The sequence below is a fragment of the Malus sylvestris genome, chromosome 4 (assembly GCF_916048215.2).
Source record: "Malus sylvestris chromosome 4, drMalSylv7.2, whole genome shotgun sequence".
Classification (NCBI taxonomy): domain Eukaryota; kingdom Viridiplantae; phylum Streptophyta; class Magnoliopsida; order Rosales; family Rosaceae; genus Malus; species Malus sylvestris.
Genome location: NC_062263.1, coordinates 2,920,630 through 2,937,571, shown reverse-complemented (window position 1 = coordinate 2,937,571; position 16,942 = coordinate 2,920,630). Strand labels below are relative to the sequence as shown.

Below are 16,942 nucleotides of genomic sequence, written 5' to 3'. Positions count from 1 at the left end.
ATAATTTGCGTATTAATTTATCACTAGTACTTGATCAGTTTGTTACGAACTAAGGAACTAAAACTTGCATGCATTTTTTTCGTTATATTTATTTAATTAATATTTAGGGTTTTCAGTATTTAATTTTTCCATGCAAGTGGAGTGGAGTAGGTTTTGATTACTGCCTACGTACAAATTTCTCTAGTCATGATTATATATAACCATAACCAGATTAAGAAGATTTTAATTCTAATTAAGCAAGTTGGCACAGGCTGTTAGCTAGCTAGCTACCAAGGTTTCTTAATCACTACGTACGTTTATGTCGCTACTATCAGATTAAGCTGCAGAAGAAGAAAAAATAGTTACACCAAAATAAATAATCCACCTCTTATAACGCTTGCTTTAAGGTTTTAGCACTGGCAAAATCTTCTTATGACAATATTGATTTCTAATTAATATATAAGAGCATCTCCAATGAAAGGTGCAAAATGCTTTGAAATGGACGTTTATATGCTTTGATCTCCAACGAGAGATCTGTAAAACACCCATATTGGCCAAAAGATGTAAATAAAATGAAAATTTACATATTTTTTAACATCTTTTGGATGTGAGCTTCGTAGTTAAAGAGAGAAAGATAAATGGAATCCCAAATTTTCATCTCTCTCATTAGAATAGAACTAAATTATACATCTCTTAAAAATGTAAAGTGAGATGTAAATGTATTTTTTGCATCTCAAATTTGCATCTTCCAATAGAGATGCCCTAATATAGTATAATCTCTGATTTCTTGATCATAGTTGATTAGGAAAGCTAACCAAACTTTTTGCCCAAAGTGGAAGCGAAATTTCCACTAAGCCAGCCGAACTCTGTATGCGGCAAACTTTACTACAAAGAACATATATCTTCATCCTGTCTTTTTCTTTTTGTTAGTTTGCAAAATAAAATTATAAGACCCATGAGATCATCCTTAGCATCTGCCAGGCTGGCCTTCTCCAAGTAATTTTTAAGTAGGGTAGTGTTATTCACGCTCATTTTTACTTCTCACACACTCTTCTCAATTTCTAACCGTCAGATCGAATGAATTGAAGAAGATCAATGGCCAAAAATTAAAAAGGATGCATAAGACATAAAAAAATAAGTGTGTATATAGTATACTATCCTCGAAGTATGATGGTTATGCGGTATTATAAGTTCAATGATTTTAGATTTAGATTTCAAATAGGGAATTTGTTGGCGACATTCGAATCACACACTTTTTTGCTTTTGTTTTTTTTCTACAAGCAGGGATTACTGTATGATGATTTTGCATAAGAATTAAAGTGGCAATAATAGCTCCTTGAAATACAAGTACATGTACATTACAAAATTTTAATATGTTGTGTTACAGTCACAAATAGTTGTTTGCGACTGTTTTGTAGGATATATTGTTTTTTGGAGAAATTAGGTTTATATCCTTTTTTTTGCTATTCCATTGATTAAAATCTTATTCATTTTCAATTTTTGATCAAGGTCCTTGGGTATTAATAACATCATTAATTATTTGAATAATAAAATATTTTTATTTTTAAATATATTCCTTTAGTGTTAAAAATGTTACAATTAGTATATTTATATTTATGGCTAAAAATTTTATCATATATTTTTATTTTTAGTTTGTACCTATTTTTAATTTGTATCAATTTTTTTTTCATTTTTAATTTGTACCCATATATTAGTTTCTTTTTGCGCCCATATTTTTTAAAGTTTTATTTGTGTTTGTACCCATGTGTATACCGTCACGTGACATTGTATATTTAATCAATAATAGAAAAATTACATATGGTATATTTATGTTTTATGCCTAAACTTTGTATCATATATTTATATTTTTAGTTTGTACCCACTTTTAATTTACAACATTTTTTTAAATTTGTAGTATTTTCTTTTTAGTTTTATTTATACCCATGTATTAATTTCTTAGCGCCTATATTTTAAAAAAAAAATCATTTGTACTCATAATTTTTTAATCTTTTATCTGTACCCTAATTTATTTATAATGTACCCATTCTTCTTTATTAATGTACCACTTTGTTATATGTGAAATGTACCAATTTTTTTGTAAAATGTACCAATTTTTTTAACACTATGGATACATTCTTTTGCCATTTATTATTTCTTATTTTTACATATTTTTTATCCATTTATTCAATTAAAACGTTTGAATTTTTTTATTGTAACCATTTCTAATAGTATTATAATGAGGGATTTTAAATTTATAGGATTATAAATCTCATAAAATATCAAACCATTAATGTCAAAACTATAAAAATATTAATATTAATTGTAAAATAATGAGGTGTACAAAGTCAAGGGACTTTGATCAAACTTTGAATATCATTAAGATTTTAGTCAAAGAATGTTAAGGATTAGGGACCGCATCCAAAGTATCCCTTGTTTTTTTATAAGTTCATCATAATTTGAAAGAGCTTTATGGAGGGAATTGGATCCCATTTGGATTCAAATTGTGAAGATCTTAGGATCCTCACATTTTAGTCATTCATCATACATCATGAGGCCAGAAATTATTTGTATTTTTTTATTTAAAATTAAACTCAAATAGTATATAACGAAAATTGACCGTACAATATATGATAAACGACTAAAATGTGAGAATTCCTAGGATCCCCATAAAAAGAATCCAAAGAGGATTCTCATCCTTTATGGAGAACAGATCGAGCACCAAAAAGTGCTTTATAGTCTATATTAATTTTCAAGTTACTTTTAAAATTTTGAACGATTTCAATTAAGCTCTCTTAAGAGAGACAAATGACAAATCAATCTACGTACTCTCTAACAAAACCTTATTTTCCCTATATACTCAGAGGCAGAGCTAAAAATGGCATACCTATCACCTCTTCGACCAATTATCATCCCTACTTGGAAGTCTATAATTGCCTCGTGGCGAGGACTTCAAATGTGACTACGTCAGCTAAATTTCCTAAATGACAGAGTTAAACAGGGAAAGTTCATGAAAAATGTTAAGGGGATTCCCAATGGACTCTCTTCTACCTCATGTTTTTGGCGCAATATTTTATAAGATTAGCACTAGAATTGACGTTAAACTGTGAAGTGACAATGAATCCATGAAGAACCCTACTTTAAGAGAATTCCACTTTGAAAAAGTCTCCTTAGCAGACATATAAGACTCCTTCCTTGCTGTCCAGCTGGTTAAGTAATTACTAATCAATACTACACTATTATTGTGTATCAAATCACTCCTGCACAATAATTAAGTCCTATATATATATCAATTCATCCAATAATAATGGGAAAAGGAGGTGCAAGCAGCTTCTTCCATATCAGCTTTAACATAATTCTTCTTAAATGTATATGTTTGGTGCAAAGTTGCACTCAAAAGGAAGAGCCACCCTTCCTAATGAGGTGATATATTTTTGGCATGCATATATATATATCATCTTTATAATCTAGTTGTTCTTCTAATTGAATAACAATCGCTGACTATAAAGTGTGTGGTTGCCTATGTTCTTTAGACTTTAAACAGTACTACAAACACCGGAAGTTTAATTTATTAAACAAAGAGCAATATTCGTGTGCCCTCAGAATATAAATCCCATCATTTCCAGGTTAAAAGTCGATCTAAAATTGCTTCATCTGGTAATAACTGTGTATGCATGTATGTCGAAAAGGAAAATATATATGCATGTATATAATTAAGGTTGTTACTTTCAGAGCATCCCAAACCCATGCTGTGCATATATGATGGTTAAACGTCAAGCATACGAAGATTGTCCATCATTTTGTACACAAGATTTTAAGCCCTATGTGTTTTAAAACTTTGAAAATGTCATTTACTAGTTTACTGTCAAGTAGTATTTTTCTCTACGTATAAGTAAGAGGTTTAGCTTTAATTTTGATGGATGACGAGTTCGATACCAAATATTATGACATGCCTACTTTGTGGTCTAGCCCAAAATCCCCACCCATTAATATAAATATATCGTTGGATTAAAATGAAAACTCTAAAAATGTGTTTCCTTAAAAGTAAGTAATCCACACCAACTAATTAATAATCTCGTGCACAAGCTAGCCAAAACCCATTATCGAACTCGCAACAACTATATACCTTCCTCACATTCACATGACATGACTTAAGATTTCCGGCAACTATCACTAGATCACAGAGTTTATGATAGTATATTTACAAAACTAAGTACTTTTAAAACAGAATAATTCACTTACAATAAAGTTATGCCGCCACAAGTAAGCTTACAACTAGGTATCAAACTCAGCTTAAATATATCTTCCTAGCATTATTGTCAGCCGAAGACGATGCTTTATTAGAAATAAATAGTATAATATCAACACCTTTATCCGAACTCATCTACCCTTAAACTGATCAGCCTGTAGATATTGCGCATAATTTTTTTCCTCAAAGCAGTTTTTAATCAGAACTGTAGATGTCAATTCATTGCAAATACAGCTATTAGAAAATTGACTTGAGAAGAGAAAAGAAAAGAAAATATTATTCCATCCAAAAGCACAAATATATGGATGGCATGATAGATGGAAGGGTATCATCTATCATTGCAATTACAGCTATTAGAAAATTGACTTGTGAAGAGAAAAGAAAAGATTATTCAATCCAAAAGCACAAATATGTGGATGGCATGATAGATGGAAGGGTAGCATCACAATTAACAGCTTAAAAGAGAACAAATACTTGGGAAAAAGTACATATAAAGTGCACTACGAAACACATTATGTTTAGGACTCTCTATGGACTTTTCGTTACCTCATGTTTTTTGCACAATGTTTTATAATGTTGACACGAGAATTAATATTGCAGTGGCAGAGAGTCTATGAAGAGTCCACTTCGAGAGTCTCCTTAGCATTTCTCAAAAAAAAAAATTATATATATATATATATATAATTAAGGTGCCACTACAAAAACACAATTAGGCTAATCCAACCCCTCCTTAAGATTGAAGCGATGGTTGTTAAAAGTTCTTATAAATATGGTTTAGTGACTCTGCTTAACCTAATAATGCAATATATGGGACTATATACTATCTAATTTCCATACCAAAAGGGTTGGAGGTATACATGCGTCAGAAGTCGAATGGTTGTTGCATTTATGTATTGAAATATGTATTGGGGGCCTTGGAAAAACTAAAAAAGGAAAACGGGACAAGAGAAATCAAATCAAATGAACAACTAGACAAAACTCTCTTGACTTTTATGTTTTGGAAAGAATCATCAAGGGGTCGAATCCACATACTTCTCAAACCCACTTGGATTAAAATGACTGAGAGATTTAAATTTGAATTGAGTGGTACTTTCCGCCACTTCATGTTTTTTGTAAAATTCTCGTGTCAACATTATAAAAAATTATGCTAAAAATATGAGGTGGCGGAGAGTCCATGGAGAATCTCACTTTGAGAGAGTCACTTAGCATTTCTCTTATTAAATTGAATTTTCTCATGTGGATATGTTTTTAAAAAAATAGAGATATTCATTAAAACAATTTCCACAATAAATTAGAGACATGTACAAGATATGAATCTCAACATAACTGTAAAATCACCTAAAAGGCTAAACTAAAGCGAACAAGATCTGCACTAACTAAAAAACTCACCATACCAAAATCTAGCATGTGATCTAGTATAATAGTGGATTGGGTGTAAGGGCTTACTATATTCCAAAAATTTTAGAAAATCTTTATATTTTTGCTCACTCATATTTTCTATTTTGCACCCTTTAGGACTTAGTAGTTGTATTGACACACCCCGACCCGAATCAGGGCATGCTGGCCGTCACTTGAGGGTGACGTAGCCATGTGCACAGTGCAGAAGCAATAATGATAATAAAGAATACGAATAAATGAAAACCAACTCGTAAGAGTACTAGTTACGGCAGGTGCTAGAATAAGTGTGAATACATAATCAGAGCGAGAGTAGCCTAAGTTCAGTCCAAAAAACAAGTACTAAATAAACGACATCCAAAGATACCCTACATTTGTGATAGTCTGTCAGAACCTCCACTAATCCTCGTGAGCCACCAACGAACAAGCTTACCTAAAACCTGGAGGGGCGCAAAACAGAAAGTGTGAGTGGGCAAAAACAAAACTTTTCAAAACCATTTCATTTATCAAATGCTCTAACCCCTCGCTGTAAAACATGTATAACTTTCCCAAAAATGGAATATAAATTAAAAATATATATATATATCAATTCATGCTTCACATATCCATAATCATAAGTATGCCATGCCAAATACAAAACAGAATAAGTAACTCAGGTGAAAATAAATTCATGGAAAATAACATATTAGCCGGAACCCCTGCAAAGGTCTGTACGACTGAATTCATAGCTCATTTATCAATCTAGCCGGAGTCATCATCAGTGACCTATACGGCACTACATCTGCACACGAGTCGGAACCACCTGTAGTGGTCTGTACAACAAGACTAAGTGTAATATAATTATGCTCAATGTTACGCTCTCATGATAGCTGTGCGATAATTCGCTAGTCATCTACGAGTCGGAACCACCTATAGTGGTTTGTACGACAAGACTGTGCACCTAAATTGGATCCAATGTGAGCGTATGGTGCGGAATGTGACATTATATACAGGTCTGTGCCATATCTTTGGCTAAATCACAATCACCGGGGTGCAGGTTTATGAGCTCTCAATCACATCTCACATTATCAATATCTCATATAACAAAACATAACTCACCTGGTACTTACCTGAGCGTCCATAGCACCAATTCACATTTAAGCATACAATTCTAACTCATAGTTTAAGCATAATTCAATAGGCATGGCATTTCAAAGCATACTTTCATTTAAACACATTTTCTGGGAAAATATCAAGTATATAAATATATACTGAAAACCAAAAGCCCACTCATTGGTATGTCGAAGGGTCGTAGCCCCCTAGCCGCCCTTGACTACGCTCGTCCTCAGGATAGGTCTCCCATATATGTGAAACAATTATAAATACGTTAATTTAAAGCACATAACCAATACTAACTAATAACTTCTCATACATTACTCAAATGGGATGTTTGAATATACCAACGTCATCTACACAACCTCACGAACATCCCCATATTTTTAGAAAATTTTCCAATGCCCCACGCAATGTCACGCACCGGCAAGGGCAAGGTCAAACGTGCGGCCACGCGCAGGGAACCCTAACGGAATCCCTAACTGCCGTTAGGAATATTCCATCCAAATTACCTGATGTCGTTACCCTCCGTTAAGAATATTCCATCAACTTTGACGAAACATTCTTATGTCTTCTCCGGTGAACCTCGTCGGTCGTCACCGTCGTCGGAAAACTGGAAAATGTTTAAACCTTGATATCTCAGTCAATTCTTAACCAATTTTCATGAAATTTGTACCAAAATGAAGCTTAGGACTAGAAGAACACAATCGTACCAATTTCAAGTTCCAAAAATCACGAAATCTCGCCGGATAGAGCACGATAATTCCGGCCAAACTTTGAACTCGTCGATCTCCATTTCCCGACGTCCAATTCAGTTGGTTTTTCTTCTCCGAGCTTCATAAGGATGTTCTAAAGCTTCCTATTAGCTTCAAATCTTCTAAAAACTTCACATTTACATGTGCATGAACAGTACCTCGAATCGGAGGTTATGGTTTCTCGGGAAAACGAGGGTTTCACGTCCAAAGAAAGGTATACTTGTGATCCTTAGCTTGCCAAGAACTCAAAGGCACTAACTTTAGCCTCGATCCGTGAGTGAAACTGGTCCGTACGTTGTACGAAAAATGGAAAGAATTTCGAAAGGGATGGGAGAGAATGTACACAGGAGAGAGAGAGATATATAGTGGGAGTGAGAGTGTGATCCTAGTTGGTCACAAACCAAACAAAACTAAGTCCTAATTGGTTCCAAAATAATAGGACTTAGTACTAATTGGTCCAAAATCTAACCTACCACACCACCACACAAAACGTCCAAGGGTATATAAGTAATTTCACGCCGTCGAAAGTAAATATTTTGGGACGGGCTGTCACATGTATTCTAGTGTAGGCGAGGATCATTGGTACATGCTGACATCCACTTCCGATTATGTAAAACATTATTTTATGTTATTTTGTACAAATATCCATCCTATCCAAATGAGAATATTCTTTAATTGTGTTACACTTTTAGGGCGTGTTTACGTAAGGGGATGGAGTGAGAGGAATAGGAATTGCTGTCACGCCCCGGACCCTAGGTCAATAGGAAAAATAACTCCGAATCCGAAACGTGAGATAAAAGCTAACTAATTAAAATAAAAATTAAATAACGGAGTGAAAATATAAAATTCTTCTTATTTAAAATAACTCAATAATTCTTTACAAGGCTAAATAAATAAATACAAATTCTAGCCTCACATCTATTTCGTCTCATCTAGTCTACCCTTTTGACAGTCTGGTTAGTAAATCTGCATAAAAATTGAGGGTGAGCTTCAACATCTCAGTAGGGATATAACCTTACCACAATAAATTGACAATACTAAATTACGTGTTATAATCATGTAATCAAGTACCAAATCATTATCGATAACAATGCATGAATGCAATGCCATACATACTCTTCATCTTTACCCGTTAATTCATATAGTAAAACACGTGGACCTGCACGTCCCATACCGTGCATTTTACCCCTGCAGTGGTGGTTCAAATGTTCTAATATACAAATTAACCCCATGTAACTCAATCATCCCAATTTTCCCTTTTGTTAGTCATCTTGCCAAAACCCTTCGTCACCAGTCCCGAATTATCCTTAAAAACTCTGTGCACTGTGGGCTCGCTTGAGACCTAGTACCTGCTAAGAGTTTGGCTCAACTACACAAAAGATCATTTCCAACTACACTCACTTCCAATTCCTTCTCACCACTGAAACTCCAACCACACGACCAATTATGAATGATTCACAAATACCTTCATATATCATTCACAGATACCATAGTATAGTCTCAACCAATAGCATTTCACCAACCAATAACAAGTAAACACGCAAGAGCAGTATTTGTCCAATTAGCAACCCAGATCACATTAATTAACCAACAAGATCGATAATAATAATATAATGCTTCACGAAATTTAATAAAGCCAATCTTCGTAAAGATCTGCTGTATTTCCCCTATCTGAACTCCAAAGCATTGCACCAACTCTCTATTACAAGAGTGCACCACCATTGTGATCAATTCCCTGCTGCAGGCTGACATCCCAAGCAGGAAGATAAATACGAATATTTCAGCACCCTTCTCTTTGATTCTATTTGATTTCTTAATTCCTTCCTTCTATTTGTCTTCTCTTCTCTCTCTAACATATATAATGTAGACACACAAACACACACATACACAGACATACATGCATGGCTTCCTAGCAGCCAACATATGTTTCCTAAAGTGGTGAATAAAAGAATGAAATGCAACCTCTATTTTTAATAGAAAGGGTCAGCTCCCTACAGTGTAAAATATAATATATGTAGGGATAGAAATGTAACTGACGAATGGGCAGTTGACAAGTGGGTTCCAAGGTGTCGTTGTGCATGGGGTCGATGACTAGGGATTAACACATATGGCTTTGCAAACAATGGTGGAAGCTGGTGGTGTCAATGGAATCCCTCAAAACCTCACACCTCATTGTAAATATAACAGTTGTCAAGAAAATGAAGTGTTGCGTGTTGGACTATGAAGGAAGCCATCTAATTGTTGGACACCTCCAAGCAAAATGGGATAGACTTCAATTGCAAGACTACACCTTGCTAATTGTAAGAAACTATCGACTAGAAGATGACAGCAAAATGCAAAAACTAATATGTAATATATATATATATATATATATATGGAAAAGAAATAAACAATATCATAGTAGTTTCAAAATACCATATGTTCTATATTTTAAAAATACGGGTTCTCACAATTGCATTCATTCCAAGTGATTCATGTGTTTACTAACATAGGGGCAATGAAATTGTATGTGGGACCCACTAAAAATAGGGAATCCGATCCCTGATTTGCATGGAATTGGATTGCCAACCAATAGGTGGTATTTGGATTCCGGAAGAAGCAGACATAAGAGAGAGACAAAGACAGAGGACCAATATAATAAATAAATAAATAAATAAATATTTTGAATTAATTAGTTATTTGGAAGAAGAAGAAGAATCAGAAGAAGAAGAAAGAATAATCAGAAGAGAAGAGGAAGAATCAGAAGGGAAGGAGATGGGGATTTATAGAGGGCGAGGAGAGGAGGGGGAAGGCTGCGTTAATTTCGTTGTTTTTAATTGAAGGCGTTCATAGAATTTGGTGTAGGGTGGGGGATTTTTATATGGTAAATAAAGATGTTTTTAGGATAAATAATTGTATTAGTGTCATATATACAAAATAATTGTATTATTAAAGGCTTCTTATATGGTAATTAAAGGTTTTTTAAGGATAAATAATTGTATTATTAATTAGTTAAATAAAATTTATATATGCTTTCTACAAGGGTATTTTAGTAATCAAACTGCTTTTGATTCCGATTCATGTGAATTGGTAAATAGTAATATAAAATATGCATCATTTACACTCTGATTCCATACAGTTTTAGTAAACAACTTCAACAGGAATCTGATTCTAATTCTGATTCCACCTCAATCCAATTCCTCCTTAATTTAATTCCTCCTCAATTCAATTCCCTTCAATCTGATTACGGATTAGTAAACGTGCCATTAATTATGCTCTAACAATGCATGCTTTGTAATAAGGGTTCATCCTACAGTGCGCACTTCTAGTTAGACTTTGGTTTTAATGTATCTATACTTTTACACATCACTTATATATTATGTATTCGTGACCCTCCAGATGTTGGCTAGCATGCCTTTATTTTTTGGTCCACGTGGATATCCGGGTGGGGGTGTATCGAAGGGCATCTCATTCATAAGTCAAAAAGGAGTGGATAGAAAAGAGAACTTGAGAGAGTTCTGAGTAGCAAGTGGTGATAACAGTTTCCTCTATTTGACCTACCTATTTATAGGGAAAAATCCTAGCAAGCAGCTGGGAGGGGAGACTGCAGAGCATACCAGGCAATCCTTGATGATGCAAGCCAATATCCACAATCCTGCTTGCTATTAGTTCTGAAGGTCCTTGTTGGTAAGAGCACATATTAAGCATATTGTCCACATGTCCATCTTCTACTGGATGTGGTTATTATGTCTCCACAATTACTACCAAACACGAATTTACATTATTTATTTTAACATTTTATATATTGATATCAAACACGTTTACAATATTTTCATTCTCAAAAATCATTCACGGATTAAACTACTAGATGATTCTCAAACCTTAAAAATAAATGTTATGTGTATTGTGCTAGTTTTACAAAACAGTTCTTCAAAAGTCATTTTGTAAAACGTTACCAAAAGGCCGTTATAAACTCCTTTAAAATCTTGTTTGAATAAAAATGTTTTTTTTTTTGTGAACAAACGATATTATCTACACTAAGAGATGAAGAGTGGACTAAGCCTCACAATAAACTAGCAATAATGTGGTTCAAATTCGCCTTTGGCGAGAATCGAATCTAAGACCTCATGTATTTAAACTCTTATTATCCATTAAAATTCCAATTATATACACCCACTCTGAGATGCATTGGTAATCCATCTTAGGAATTAGGATGTGCTTCCTAACCATCCTAACAATGTCCAACATAGCTTTGCTTCAAGCACTTCTCCATCACCCACATGGATTGCAAAATCAATGATGCAGTCTCCAAAAAGTTATGCCAAAGGAGTCCACCTGCCGCCATAAACCCATCTTCATTCTTTTAACAGACCATTCAACGTCTTCAATTAGGGGAGTATTATTTTTATATTATTATTATTCTGATTAACTTGTTCTTTTATTAAATTGATCTACTTGCTACGAATTCAACTGATCCTTTTTCAATGTTTGAGTCGAACGTGATACAACGCATTAAAGATGAAAACCCGCAATTGAAAGCGATTCTTCTACAAACCCGCTCACAATATTCAAGCAGCAATGTAAGTAACGTCTAAAACACAATTTCAATTTTCGATATTTTTCCAGCCTCGATTGCATGAAGCATTCACCAATGTAGGTACTATGGTGATCAAATAAACAAACAAAAATAAAGACAAAGTTACAGTTCTTGCATAAAGTTTCGATTTAATAACATAAACAACGCAGAAGTCAAGAAAATAAATAAACCCACCATTTCCAATTAACCAATCTGTGAAAAAATAGATCCATCGGAGTTTTACAATAAGCAGCAAGCAACCCTTGGAGCTCTCTGCGTTCATGTCAAAACTCCCAACCCAATAAACCGATACCGCCGACGTTTTTTTTGCTATATATACCAAAACAAGATGAGGAACACAGGGGAAAGAATTGCAGACTTAACAAGAAAACAGCCATTAAATCACCCTATATAATGGCCAACATTGAAAATATTAGAGACTCGGAGTGCATGGAACCCTAGCTGGTATGCACAATAATAACGTATCGGATCTGAATCAACAATACCCTGTAGAAGAGAATCTCAACCTGAATAAATGGTATGCCTAAACCACAGGAGACTCGTGAACGAAAAAAGAAGAAACAAGAAAAGGACAACACAAACCGGTGGAGAAATGCGTATCCTACCACAGAATGGCCTGACTCACCGCACAATGACTAAAAGCCAAACCCAGAATTGACGTACCAGCTCCAGAGTTCCCCAAAATTTTGCATATTGTTGGAACTCATCAGACAACCGCTCCAAGTCCTTGAGACTCACCGACAACTGCGACCACCAAAGCAACCAAATACTCTGAATGGACCATCAACGACTTTGTTTCTCTATATTCCCGTTACTACATGAATGGAAGAGGCAAAGAAGAGCAAGGCAAAATTGATGCCACAACGAGAGATGCAAAATCATGAAGCTGTGGCAGCTGCTGCCTTCTCCATCTTCTCTTTTTCAATATCTGCTCTCCTCTGTTCAGCATGCTGTGCAACGCCATTTGCAAGAGCCTGATACTGGAAGTCCAGAGTCTGCATAAGGCTGTGAACTCTCAACGGATCTGATGCTTGCATGGCTTCACAAGCAACGCATAGGAAATAAGGAAACATGTCAGAAATGCCATAAATTTAAAAGTTATTCAACAGATAACATGGGAAGGACTGTCCACATACCCTTGACTGCATCAACAAAAAGGATAAAAGGGTCCACATCATCAATTGGTGACTGTAATTCCTCATCATCACTGAAATCATCGTCCGAGTCTGAGTCATATTCATCACTAGGGCGGAAAGACTTTGCCTGTAGCACCCCGCAAACAACAATCAATTAGCCAGCAGAGGATGCATAGCAAGAAAGAATAATGTGAAAACATGCAGTAAAAGAAAATACAATCACAACAGAAAATAAAAAAGCTCGTGACAATCTCTCAAGGGATGGAGGGGACTAAGCGCATCATTAAATTGCATGCATAAGGGTCCTATGGGACTGTTAGGCATCTTTATTGACTTAGTACCTGGGCAAGCACCAGGCTGGCCTTTCACAGCACACCTCACAAGGACTAAAATAATTTAAAGAAATTGAACTTGAACAAACATCAAGCATCGAGAATCACCTGAAAGCCCGACTAACTTGTTGTGATGCGAAAAAAGGGGAAAAGAAATTCAAATTTTGGGATGAGTTAGAAAGGTTAATTGTTCAGTCAATATTAGGCATCACAAACCAGTATAATGTGACAACACTGCACAGCAAGTTTAACTTCACCCTTACTCTCAAAAGATCATAAAAGATGACCACCATAGAATACCAAGTATTCTCTCTAAAAAAATTCTAATAAGAAAACAGGGCACACCTGTGCAGCTAACTTTTGAAGTTTAACGCTATCAACTTCATCACCATCCTCAGCATCAAGTCCCATTTCCTTGTCAGATCCATCACCATATTCATCATCATCATCAGTTGGGAAACCATCCATTTCATCGTCATCTTCTGGTTCTTCCTCCTTTGCAGCTTCTGCCAACACAACATTAATAAGTATCTAAAACTGATAGTAAAAAACTTACATGCATGAGCCACGCAAACAAAAGCTATAAATTAAAATGTAGAAGTAACATATTTTACTAGCTACAATGAAATGTATAAACACTCTCATTTCTAAATCTGAATTGTTCACATTATAAATCCAAATATTCCCATTCGTCAAATTAAATCACTGTCACACATTCCTCTCATACGTCATTTGTTTCAAGGATATTTAATCCAAGTGGAGATGCAACTAGAGAGTAAAAAATGGAATGAAATTAACAATAAGACTAAGATAACAATAGGGATGGGACAGAATAAGGACAGAAAAATTATGAAAAGAAAAGTAAGTGGCTTCAAGCTTACATGTTTTTCATAACAATTATAAAAGCGATAATCTAACAGATATATTCATTAAAATTTCAAAGTGAAAAAAAAGAGCGATTTATTGTGGACAAGTCCAAGGAAGAAAAATGGAGGATTAAAAGAAATTAAGTGCATATGAAGGACAAAAGCTCACAACAAAAAAAATGGAGGCCTGTATTAGTATATAATCTATATAGTTAAGAGGGAGAACAGACCTGCAACTTGTTCCTTGTACGCAACTAGGAGATCAAGGGCAGCCCTGAAAACACGGCCCAATGCCTCCCCAGGCAACAGTTCAGCTGGGAGTGTCATTAATGATGTCAAACCCAGACAGCATACTTTTTTGTCATGTTCCCTGCAATGAAAAACTCAATCACGCTCTACAACAAACACTTCCAGAAGGAGCAATACCAATGTGAGCATTCACATACAAGACAGGTAAACACATGGAAACAAACTCAGTTCGTGGGGCAACAATATGTGAAACAAACTTCACAATACCAATGTGAGCATTCACATACAAGACAGGCAAGCACATGGAAACAAACTCAGTTCGTGGGGCAACACAATGTGAAACAAACTTCACAAATTACCTCTTAAAATTGGCACGCACACCACTTTTCTTGACCTGTTGCAGCATCTGGAACCAAAGATTAAAGATCTCTGTTGCAACACCCAGGTTCTGCAATATGCTGAGCGCCAAAGCTGCGTTATAGTACAGTGCATCCGCAATCTGCCAACAGAAAAAGAAAACGATTAATAACATATATACAAAGGCTCCGACGGTTGTCATTATAAAAGCTTTAAATGGCCAGTTTACAATGTCATATATAATAGAAAGTTCTGAATGGGTATCACCATCACTTATGGCATTGCAGTCATACAATAAAAGGAAAAGGCTACACCTTGCTCATGTAGAAACTGCAGCGGAGCTTCTTTTACTTATGTCAATTTGTTAAGCAAATTTTTTAGAGAAACAATAAAGCCAATGAAACATTGTCCACTGACAATTAAAACCACTTTCTGCAGACATGTCCTTATTGTGAGAGCAATACTTATCATGTCAGGTTCCAACCAACATTCAGTGGCTTCATTATTTTAATGGACTAATATAAGAGTTTCTAGGTCCATGATAATATAAATCCATGTTACATATGGGTTGAGACTGCATTAATAAAAAACCAAACAAAATAAGAAAATGTCTGAAAACGTCCTATGTGGCGAAAAGCACTCATTTTATCGAACTAATAGACTGGGTCCAGGGGAAAAATTGATATGGCTAATAGCTACGTTGACAGAAATAATCTAGAATGTCTACTTTCCTCTAAGGCACAGATCCACTAGGCAGACATAAGACTTTAGAGAAGATTTAAAATGAGAAATACAGAGTTGATGTCTGGCTACTTACCACTTCAATGAGAAGGCATTTCAAGTACGGCTTCTCAGATCGGCGTAACCGCTCAACTGTAATTCTAAGGTACGGTTCAACCCATTGATCAACCTGCCCTCTGCAGTTCTGAAAAACTACTTGAATGAGCTTTGGAGCAGGCTCAATATCACCGTCTTCCATATTTTTATCTGCCATGATCTGAACAGAACAAGGAGAATGCACAAATATCATCAACAAGAGCATAGAGACCGTATTTCGATAAATTGCAATCACCAGAGATATTAAGGGTCTTCTTGGTTGCCAATAAATATCTATTAGACCAACTGAAATTCACAATAGGATCTAACCATATGAAATCACTAACTTAATTATCACATTAACTCAAGCAACTTACAAAAGTCAATTGAACAGGATTAATGACCGAATATCTTCTTAATTGGGACAGTTCGAGGGTTACCATCTAGTGTTTTATTAATTTATGAACTGTTCCATTCACTAGATGGTTCCTTAAATAATATAGAAATAAAGTGCACGAGACATATTCTATATGTATTCTTCAGTCTAACAAGAATATAAAAACTTGGTAACATAAAGGAAACTCACAGCTGCAATCATATTCCAAAGGCTTTGCTGGTAGTCTGGTTCTTTACAAGTGAGGAACTGTGCTGTCCCCCTGGATATGTAGTTATCCAAAGGAACCAGAATATCTGCAGGGGAACAAATAATATGAGTCGTGTATGGGAAAGAAAAAGAGTACATCAGTCCATAATTGCATGAACCATCAAAAGTTCCACTTACATAATGATTTTTTCTATCCCACACCCCCCCCCCCCCAAAACCCCAAAAAAAAAAAAAAAAAAAAATGAAAAAATCAATGTTGTACATCCATGTTAAGCATTATGTACAGTGGCATTGTATCATTTTACAGGTTCAAGTTTCTCCTAAGGTTTCTTTAATTGCTTTTTTATTGTTTGCATCAAGAGGAAATGGTAGGTTACTAGTTATACACTATAGCATACTGCAATAGGAACTGCAAGCCCAAAAACAATAGCTTCTGCCCAGAATATCCTAAGATGAGATAATTATCACAAAAAATAACAAAATTATAGAACATGAAGCAGGGAATCATGGAATGATACTATTTGTCTTGTGCTTTTGTT

General features: G+C 34.9%; 1 protein-coding gene across 3 annotated transcripts in view; it reads right to left on the bottom strand.

The window, feature by feature from the left end:
* The window catches only part of LOC126618864 (importin beta-like SAD2), a 128,525-nt gene that overhangs the window by 104,102 nt on the left and 7,481 nt on the right, over positions 1-16,942 (bottom strand). The window contains exons 16-22 of one of the 3 annotated variants that reach the window (XM_050287061.1): positions 16,386-16,489; positions 15,801-15,980; positions 14,986-15,125; positions 14,608-14,747; positions 13,857-14,017; positions 13,180-13,306; positions 12,205-13,082 (exon numbers count right to left, since the gene is read on the bottom strand). In XM_050287061.1, the coding sequence (XP_050143018.1) occupies positions 12,922-13,082; positions 13,180-13,306; positions 13,857-14,017; positions 14,608-14,747; positions 14,986-15,125; positions 15,801-15,980; positions 16,386-16,489 (1,013 nt within the window). In that variant the 3' untranslated portion in view covers positions 12,205-12,921. Of the gene's footprint in view, positions 1-12,204; positions 13,083-13,179; positions 13,307-13,856; positions 14,018-14,607; positions 14,748-14,985; positions 15,126-15,800; positions 15,981-16,385; positions 16,490-16,942 lie in introns of those variants that run through there. The other 2 variants (XM_050287062.1, XR_007621880.1) reach the window with 2 other exon arrangements.